This window comes from Eptatretus burgeri, chromosome 12, assembly GCF_056783735.1.
Source record: "Eptatretus burgeri isolate ZD-2024b chromosome 12, Ebu_testis_v1, whole genome shotgun sequence".
Classification (NCBI taxonomy): domain Eukaryota; kingdom Metazoa; phylum Chordata; class Myxini; order Myxiniformes; family Myxinidae; genus Eptatretus; species Eptatretus burgeri.
Window position 1 is genome coordinate 7,681,828 of NC_140972.1, and position 10,000 is coordinate 7,691,827.

The 10,000-nt window shown below is 43.1% G+C and overlaps 1 protein-coding gene across 10 annotated transcripts in view; it reads left to right on the plus strand.

Moving 5' to 3' along the window:
• Nucleotides 1-10,000, plus strand: part of LOC147015035 (E3 SUMO-protein ligase PIAS2-like) — a 297,048-nt gene that overhangs the window by 111,627 nt on the left and 175,421 nt on the right. For 7 of the 10 annotated variants that reach the window (XR_015050202.1, XM_085849367.1, XM_085849368.1 and 4 more), the window contains exon 2: nt 33-218. The exons of the other annotated variants lie outside the window; for them this stretch is intronic. Coding sequence is in view for 6 of the 7 variants with exons in the window: in XM_085849367.1 (XP_085705493.1) it covers nt 33-218 (186 nt within the window). In the remaining variant the exon portion in view is untranslated. The remainder of the gene's footprint in view (nt 1-32; nt 219-10,000) is intronic. 10 annotated transcript variants of the gene reach the window in all.

Sequence of the window (10,000 nt, forward strand, 5' to 3'; positions counted from 1 at the left end):
GATTTCTTCCTCCATCTCCCAAAACTTTACAGCACATGGTGCTGAGCTTCCGCGTCTCAGAGCTGCAGGTTCTTCTGGGCTATGCTGGACGGAACAAGAGCGGTCGAAAGCAAGAGCTGCTGACACGTGCCTTACAGCTGCTTAGAGTAGGCTGCAGCCCTGCTGTGCAACTCAAGATAAAAGAGCTATACCGGCGTCGCCTTCCTCGGCACCGCATGGTAATGCTCGGATGGATTGGTTTTTATTGCTTCAAGAAAAAAAAAAACCCAATAATTAAGTCATTGGCAGGAAACCTCATGTGTGGAGTTGCTAAAGCCTGAAATTGGTATTTTAATTCTACTTATTGTAACCACATGTTATGTACAAGGTTTTGGTAATTTACAAGTTCCCTTATCTGCTGTTGAAATGGCTGAAGAGCCAATCCATGAAATGAGCTATGTTTTTTTTTTAAATTTGCTTTCATTTTGCCCTAAACTTGTATAAACTTGCATCGCACCTTGAATCTCCATTAAACAGGAACGATGTGTATAGGAGACAATTTTCTAACAGTAGAAAAAATTGTGACTCGGGTAGGGGGAAGGAAGGAGGGTCCACTTGTCGTGGCATCAGCATGAGATGAACATCACTTGTAAAGCGGGTCCAAGTTGTAATGCATCTCTTTCAGAAATGCCCTTCTCATTCGGTTATCTGGTCTCCGTTGTACTTGTGCGAATTGGTGTTTTGTTTTTGTATATGAAATTGAGTCTCGTGGAACAGTGAGGATGGTATTGTACAGCGACAGTCCGGTATCTCGTTGAACAGTGGCCATGGGAATGAATAGCCATGTATATATAAAGTTTATGTGATGGCCTCCTGTAGTCCTTGTATCGTACTCCTAACCCAGGAAGGAAACAAAACTGCTCGTTGATGAATGCATTTTAGATAGGCTTTTTGAGGAGGCTGGAGTTTCCATGTCGAGTACTGTCAGACCCTGCTATTTGCGGACCCCGTGGATTCACGGTTTATGAAATGTGACCTGTTTTGACATCCATGGCCTTCTTATCTCCTTCCCGTTTTCGCGCGTTTTATTTTTTTTCACTTTTTCGTGAACTTTTTTTGCGAATTTATTTTTCGTGGGATTTTTAGTATTTTTTTCTCATTAATCTATCACCCCCTTTTCCATTGAAACAATGCCCCACTATTTGTGGATTTGCTTTTGGCATTTTCCAGGAATGTATCCCCTGCAAATAACGGGGTCCGACAGTCTATCATTTTACTTCCAAGAATACCTACATCGTTGTGAAGAAAGGACCTTGTGATGGAAGCTGAGTTTCAGTTGCCTTCAGTGCATGCTCTTGTGATATTTGAAAGACTGAGCATTTAATAATGCAGAACCTTCCTGGGATGTATAGATTACAGTGGATCTGAGAATTTTGCAAATGCATTCATTCGCTCACTGACATGCAATGCAACAAACTTTTACAATTCACATTTTAGGTATAACGTCAATTTATTAAGTTCGACATCTGATATTGATATGTTAGACTTCTGTCAGTGTTCTTGAGGCCGATCAGGCACGCTAGTTGTGCCCAGAGGCCTTGTAGTTGTAGCGCACAACACGCGACGCAAGACGCCTGTGGATACTCATCGAGTATGTAGTCTCAGGTTTGCTGCACGATCAGAGAGATAATGCTGTGATGTCATCAAGAAACACAATTTGCTGTGGGAGATGCTGCTCCGAATATGTACCGTCTTTACTTATTTTTGTTAAATTGGACAACTTTGTTCCATGTTCATTATTGGAAAATGTGTAATACATTGTTGAAAGAGCTTTCAACTGCAGTGTCACCAGGCTTTATAGATTGCTTTAATTCTGTGAATATACCCTTTTGTATTTTAACGTTGAACTGTGTGCGGACAAGCTTGCATACGCAAAGTCAAACTTTTCTTGTCTGTGGTGTGGCCTATGTAGTCCTGTGTACAACCATTAATATTGGGAAATGGAAGAGCTCACCGTTGACTTGTCTCCTGACTCTGCTTTCATCATCATTTATAGTAATTTTTAAAGACATCTATTGCATGCTATAATCTATTACTTTTACCTTCAGCATTTTCTCAGTACAAGGCTTGTCAGACAGGATGGTGTGGAGGTGGTGCCCCTAGCTTTGAGCTTTCTAGTCTGGGTTATATTCTCAAGCGGAATACAATATGTTGGATTTGTGCTTCACAGGCCAGGGATCGTATCACAAAGGCGCTGCCCCTCGATGGACTTTGTGTCCTGTCTGTTAGCATCAGTCGCTGCATGTTAAAAGATCACATGGTCTCTTATGAAGCGTTGGTGAGTTTATTAACGGCGCCTTGAAAAAAAATATAGAATGAATGCAAATCCTTTACACAAATTACCTTCGATCAAAAGTCAGTCCTGCCCCTCCAGTTCGTGAAAGGTTTGTTGAAAACTTTGCCCAGCCAAACGCATGAGAAGTTGGGATTAATTGGACCTGGTGAATAAATAGTAGTAATTGCAGTAGATTGTTTGGTCACAAGGCTCTGCCGGTACTGAAGGAACTTTGCGAAAAAGGACATTCCCTCTCTAATATGAATAGTGAAGAACCCATCCTTATGTTTGGGTTAATTGCCCCACATTTGCATGTAGGGTGTCTTCTAATACCCACCCCCACGGAGAATGTCTCAAATCGAGGGAATTTTGGTCCTCCCTTATCCTGAACCCTCAGGGCGATGATTTTTTTTTTCTTTTCTTTTCTTTCCCTTACTGCCAAAAAATGTTTCAGTTCAAGTACCGTACAACCACCAGTTTCCATCTCATTCCATCGAGCCGTTCAGGAATTCATCGAAGTCAAACAAACACTTCTCAAACTAGAGGGGGAGCACTCGGTAGAGTGCAAAACCTCCACCGCCAATACTGCGAGGTCACTCAAGTGAACCTGATCTCCTATTCATTTAATTTGATGTCAACAGTGCTCACAGAGTTATAGTTTGCAACTTTCCCTTTTACTTTTAACTTTTACAAACTCAATTAATTCGTCATCACTAGATTCCTTGAGACAGAAATTGATTTTACGTGGGTATATCCACCTGAAGTTCCAATATCAGCTGCAATTATAATTTTGGTATGTTTTTTTTTTGTTGGAAATCACTTATAACATGTAGAAATGCAAAAAAAAACGAAATTTTGTTGAAAAATATTTGCAATTTTTTTTTTCTCCAACAATTTTTTTTGGGGGGGGGGGGGGGTTGGAAATCACTTAAAACATGTAGAAATGCAAAAAAAAAAAATCGAAATTTTGTTGAGAAAAAGTTGCAAATTTTTTTTTCTCTAACAATTTTTATTTTTGGGTGATGGGGTTGGAAACACTTAAAACATGTAGAAATGCAAAAAAAAACAAAAAATTCGAATATTTTTTTTTCAAATTGGCCGCCATAGCCGCCATATTGGATTTTGGACCAAGTCCAAAATCTAATGGCATGATCCTTGGACCATACCTAACCTCCCCCCCCCCCACTAAGTTTCGTCGAAATCCGTCGGTTTTTCCGTAATACTGTTCACAAACAAACAGACGGGTGAAAACGATAACCTCCGTCCATCTTCAATGGCGGAGGTAAATTCGATACAAACATATATATATATATATATATATATATATATATATATATATATATATATATATATATATATATATATATATATATATATAATGGTTATGAGTGGTGTGTGGTTTAATACGATTACACTTGCATCCGTGCATGGAAACCAAGCTTGAATTTTGGCTTCGTCTATCGCTTTAGCCGTTTCGAACAACCTCACCTGTTCAGTACTGCCATCCGGTGGGCAAGTTTGATATTGCACCTACTCAATGCCATTTGAAAAGCTGTGGCTTGGTCAGCATGGTGAGGTCAATCATACACTTGACTTTTGAAATAACCCTTGTGCAACAACTTTGCCATGAGTAATAAGTTGTATTGCTTTTTTTTTTTTTGTTTGATCAATGTTTGTCCTGTTTTGTAAATGAGGACACTCGTTTATTTATTTGAGTACATTCCTAAATCCTGGCATACGTGTTTGATATTTAGGGGGGAATTTCCATTCAAGGTGAAGGATTTGTTGGATGTGATGGCTGCTCTTCATTTTCTTCCCTGCTCTATTGAGCAATTTGTGCGTCTTTTGAGCTTGTGTTCCTGCTCTTGTGCATCACCCCTACTGGGCAGTTAACACTCGTCGCACAACCATACATGCTGATGCATGACAAGTCTTCAACACTTTTATTTCAGAATCGCTTAATTTGTTGGATTATCTTTTTATCATATCAGGACATTCCAGCCATGCTTCAGAGATCACTTTTGAGAATTTTTCCCTCTGAGCTTTATGTTCCTGCACTGTCTTGTATCAAATATGACCAAAACTAATGTTTCTAGTGCCAACAAGCAGTGAAGCATCTTCGAGCGTGCTTTTGTATGCCTCCGCCGATCAAGTTGCCAGAAGCATTGTTTTCCCACTGTCCATCCGTCTGTCCGTCCGTCCATGCATCGGTATTTGGGTTTGTTACCACGATAACTTGAACGGCTGAAAGGATCTAAGTCAAACTTGGTACAAGAATGTATAATGAGGTATACATGAAGTGATTCGATTATGGGGTCAAGAGGTCAAAGGTCATGTCAGGTAAAAATGTGATATTTGAGAACAGCTGAAGGGATTTGAATCAAACGTGGTACAAGTATGTATCGTGATGTAATAATATGTGTTGACCTTGCGATATCGAAGAGTGCTGTTCTAGTTCATATTGGGAAGGAATGCAGCATCTTGGAGCATGCTTTTCCATTTCGAGATCGTAATTCTTCCCCATACCCCCTCCCCCTCACGTATGGACTGTGGACATGAAAGATCATCTAGGCTGTATTGCTTAGTTGACCATTGTGTGTTGGTACCTTTATTACATTACATGTCGATTTGTTTTTCATGCCATTTGATATACGAATTCTTAAAATGATGGATGTCGATGCTGATGTACAAGATGAATGGGTTTGGTACATGTGCATGTAAGTAAATTGATAGAGCAAGTTCATGTAAACAAGGCACAGGAATGATTGGTCACATGGCTTCCTCTTACATCACAGTTTCCTTGTATGTTCTTGTAATAAATTGTTCTGTACTATTTTACTTGTGCTATGGATGTGTGCCCCATGCTGGATAACTGTGTGCTTGTCAAGCAAATCCCCACCAGTAAGACAATGAGCACCCATTGTTGATTTTTCTTCTGTTAATGTGTGCGAGTGCCCATGATGGTGAGATTACCCAACTAATCCATTATGCTGATACGAGATTTCTCCCTCCTGTAGGAAACGTCTTTACCTACATTTGCTTGCTCCCCCCCCCCCAAAGTTTGACTTGTGCTGAAAATTTGAAAGGATTGGTTGGTTGTTTTGACAAAAAGGATTTGAAATTTGTGTGATACTTTGGCAAATATGTGAAAGCTAGAGTCTGCGCAGTGTTGTGCTCCAAACCCTCGGATTTTTGAACGTGCTATCCATCTATTCCAGACAGCAGCATGCCCTTTTATTTTTGCTTCCACCCCGTCTGCCCACCTAATGGGAGACGAGGTTTTGCAATTGTGTTTGTGTCTGCTTATCTATCCAGGCCATAACTTTTTACCGTTTTATTACAAAGTTTTGTGGTGAAACAAAGTCATGACAGGCAATGTGATGGAGTAAAGATTTTTTTTCAAAATAACCCCCCCCCCACCAACCACCCGATCCTGAGTGGGGGAAAAAAAACCAAAAAAAACCCAGGAACATTCATTACCCTTCACTTGCAACATAAGTGAACTATCATGCATAAAAAATGTTTTTACAATAAAGTTGTAGTGTAACAAACGACCAAACTAGGTCCGAGTCTAAAAAGACCCACAAATGCATTAAAGGGTTTCTTTGAGCGATCACATCGTAGTGTTTAATCCAGTGCCAATTATAATGTCTTAATAGCCAATGATAGTTGGGGATACAACAATCACCCAATGTATATCAACCACCTCAGGTGGAGTGGTCCCTTACAGCACGACCCATTACTGCTCATCCTGAAGTTCTTGCTGGTGACTTCAACAGCCATCACACCTCATGGGGATACACTTCAGATAATTAGGCAGGTGAACAATTGGTGGCTTGGGCTTCTGCTGATGATTGCTCTCTTCTGCATGATGTCAAGCAACCAGGCACTTTTCATTCACTTGGATGGAGGAAGGACTACAATCCAGACCTCTGTTTCGTCTCCAGATACGGTCATGAATACTCTCTTCCACGCATCTTGTAAGATCCTTGCACACTTTCCACACAGCCAACAGTGACCAGCATGAATTCACAATGGAATAGAGGTTCCCTTGATTACATACAACCGAAGACCCACTGGAATTTTTGGAAAGGCAACTGGTAGGCTTTCACACCAAAAATTGAGTAGCAAATCACCGGCCTCAACCCTGTCCCGAAGGGAGAGACAGCAGCTTCTGGAAGATTCTGATGGATGCAGCTAAAAACGAGAAGGGCACTCGGGAGAGCGCATACCTCCGCCACGTAATTCCTGATCCACGAGAACATTTCGGGTCCAATACACTTGAAATATCATGCTTCATAATCGTTTTTGGCCCAAACTCTCAATGGTGAAGAATCACTTTAAAAATTAAATGATTCTCATGCCCAGATCCAGATTCGGATATTCACCAAAATCAAATTAATTTGTCGTGCTCACACAACCAACATGACCACCAAGTTTCGTCTGAATCCATCCACAATTTTTTGAGATATCCTGCACACAGATAAACAGACAGAAAGGGATGAAAACATCATTACCTCCACAACCAAAGGTGAAGGTAGTAAAGAAGAACCTCATTGAGATTTTTTAAAACCATCCCTGGGAATATTACCACAAACTACAATTGGAGGCAATCCAGGGTTCGGTGATTATCCTAAAAAGAGCACTCTGAGCAAAACTCTGAGAACAACAAAGTTTAACAGCTTGGTCCATGAACCGTGATTGCATACTGAAGCGGAGGTGGATACTTTGAGTCCTGAGAGGACTCTTCCATTCTTGGAAAAAAATAAATAAATAAAAAACACACACACACACACACACACACACACACACACACACACACACACACACACACACACACACACACACACACACACACACACACACACACACACATACACATACACACACACACACACACACACACACACACACACATACACACACACACACTCACACACCCTCTCACACACACACACACACACACACACACACACGCGCACACACACACACACACCCACACACATACACACACATACACACACATACACACACATACACACACATACACACACATACACACACATACACACACATACACACACATACACACACATACACACACATACACACACATACACACACACGTTGCAATAGTCCCATTACCCTAAGTTTCAAGACTCATGAAACGGAAATATAAAATATATCATTTCGCTGCTGTGTACGACATACAAGTTTGTTTGAGTGTGTTGTCCTGGCCAGGCTCCCTCCACTGGTAGAGCCCAACCTCCCCAAGAATCAAGCTGGCTTCAGACCTGGTAGGAGCTGTGTTGATCAAGTACTTGCACCGACATTGAGACTGACTACCAACGCTTAAGACATGTGTTGCACTGATTGCCATTTCATCAGCGTATAATATAGTATGGTGCCATGCTTTTCTGCTGAAAGATGCCAGACTTTTCCAGCATCAAGCCACAATGTGTCGTTCCTTCTCTGCTTTGCAATCAAATATGTAGGGTTTCACTTGGAGAGCAAACAGGCTCCATAAGGACTTTGAATGATGGTCTTCCCAAGGGTCTGTTTTAACATCTATGTGAGCCACATGACCTGTACTACATGACAGAAAGGTTCCTTTTGCAGATGATCTTGCCCTTGCTACGCAAGCAATCAACCTTGAAAATCTCAGCAGTACCCTATCTCATGACTTGATGGTAAAGGAGCAACACTTCATCTGGGCATCTGTCCAACCTCAACTGAGACCATAGTTACCGCTTTCCATTTCAGCAACCAGCTGGCTAACAGCGAACTCCAAGTTTCTTTTTGCAGCACACCAGTCAAGAATGAACCATTCTCCAAGTACCTTGGAGTCACCTTTGATCGCAGCCTCATACTCGGTGAACACCTAAAACGGGTCACAGAAAAGATCAAGACCAGGGTAAACATCATCTGAAAACAAGTGTGCACCAGCTGGGAATTGAGTGTGTGCACTCTTCAGTCTTCGCACTGCCAGCCTTGCTCTTGGGTATTCTTTCGCAGAATACTGTACTCTCCTCCTGTTTGGGCAGAGAGCAGTGGAATAGTTTGCTTGTGTATTAATGAAAACAAGCCGACATATAAGAAATGCATAATGAAGACTATAACTGCCCTCAGTGGAGCGCATACCTCTGCCAGGCTGAACAGTTTAAAAAAAAAAAGGAAAAGATCTTGCTCTTCTCTACTACACATGTGTGGTTAGGATAAATTCAGAGCCAAAGTATAGTAAAATGACAGGGTTTTTTTTCCGATTCGTGTTCAATAAAAGAACGTTAAGTTTAAATAAGTTGTTCCTCGATCATAGATTGACGTTTGTGGCCAGACTGACGGAGAGATGGACAGACATAACCAATTGCTTAACCAGCTTTTCGCTTTGTGTGCATGGGATAATAATTGGATTAGGTAAAACTTGATTTTGACTTTTGCTGGATTCTGAACCAAATACGTACATACATACTGTTGCAGCTATGGAAATTTGCAATACACCAGAAAGGTCCTCAGGTTAGATATATCGATAAGTTCATGTGCAGTTAGTCCACACCTGTTGTTTAGAGGGAATATCTGTGATTCATCCGGGCTGCGACGCTTTGAGTTCGCCATTTTTCTTTCTCTATTGTTATTTTGGACCATTAAGCCGCCAACAACTCAAACACCACCACCTTCGCCTCTTTACCTCCACAACTCCATCCCGCAAACATCGCTACGACGCCCGCCAACAACCAAACCACCACACCAAACCCCCCACCACCTTCGCCTTTCTCCTTCCACAACCAACAACCACACCACCTGTCAACACCGAACGTCTTGCTGTCCAGGGCCCGTTCGGTAATTGTTGTCGAGCCGCGGGTCCAAATGGATGCCTTTCGGGAGAGGAGAAGCGGATCAGGAAGGCTTCATGCCCCTTTTCTTCCATCCAATGACTGAGCATCGGGTGGCATGGCCCCGCCTCCGAACCCACTGTGAATCCGTTCCTTTTAGGAGAGGAAATCGGATCAGGGGAGGCTCACGCCCCTTTTTGCCCGACCAATGGCTGAACGTCGGGTGGCGTGGCCCCGCCTCCAAGCTCGTTTTGATCCGCGAATCTGCATACAAGCTCCTCCCCCAGTCTATAAAGACTCGAGCACAACGCAGCTCGTGTGTGCAGAAAGTGGCGCTCGTCGAGTGCAGAAAGTGGCGCTAGTCGGAAGTCGTGGAGTCTGAGTCGTGTGTTTGCGTGGATCGGACGGCGAAGGGGACGGAGCTCAGAGTGGAGGTCGAGGGACGAGTCGCGGAGTGGAGCAGGGACGCAAAAGAAGACTCGGGGGCGAGAGTTTGTCGGAGTCGTTGCGGTCTCGAGACCCCGCTAGCGAGACGGAGAGTCCGCCATTCCCCTCTTCCCACCCCACGCATCAACAATTTCCCCCATCCATGCTGAGATGGTGCCGGAACCCCGTCCGCTCCGCGCCCCAACCGTGGTGTCGACCGACCAACACGTGCCTGCGCAACGCACGCCTGGAGGAGCTCACTGACCATACCAGGGGCACGGAGTCAGGCGCGTTACGCGGACATTGCGGATATCCCGCCATCGCGCCAAGAGGGTGCGGGTGAGACCCCTTCGGTCTCGTGGACCTGGCCGATCACCCAGGTCCCACGTTCATTTGGTCCACGGACCTGTCTGCCTCCTTGCCTGTGAGG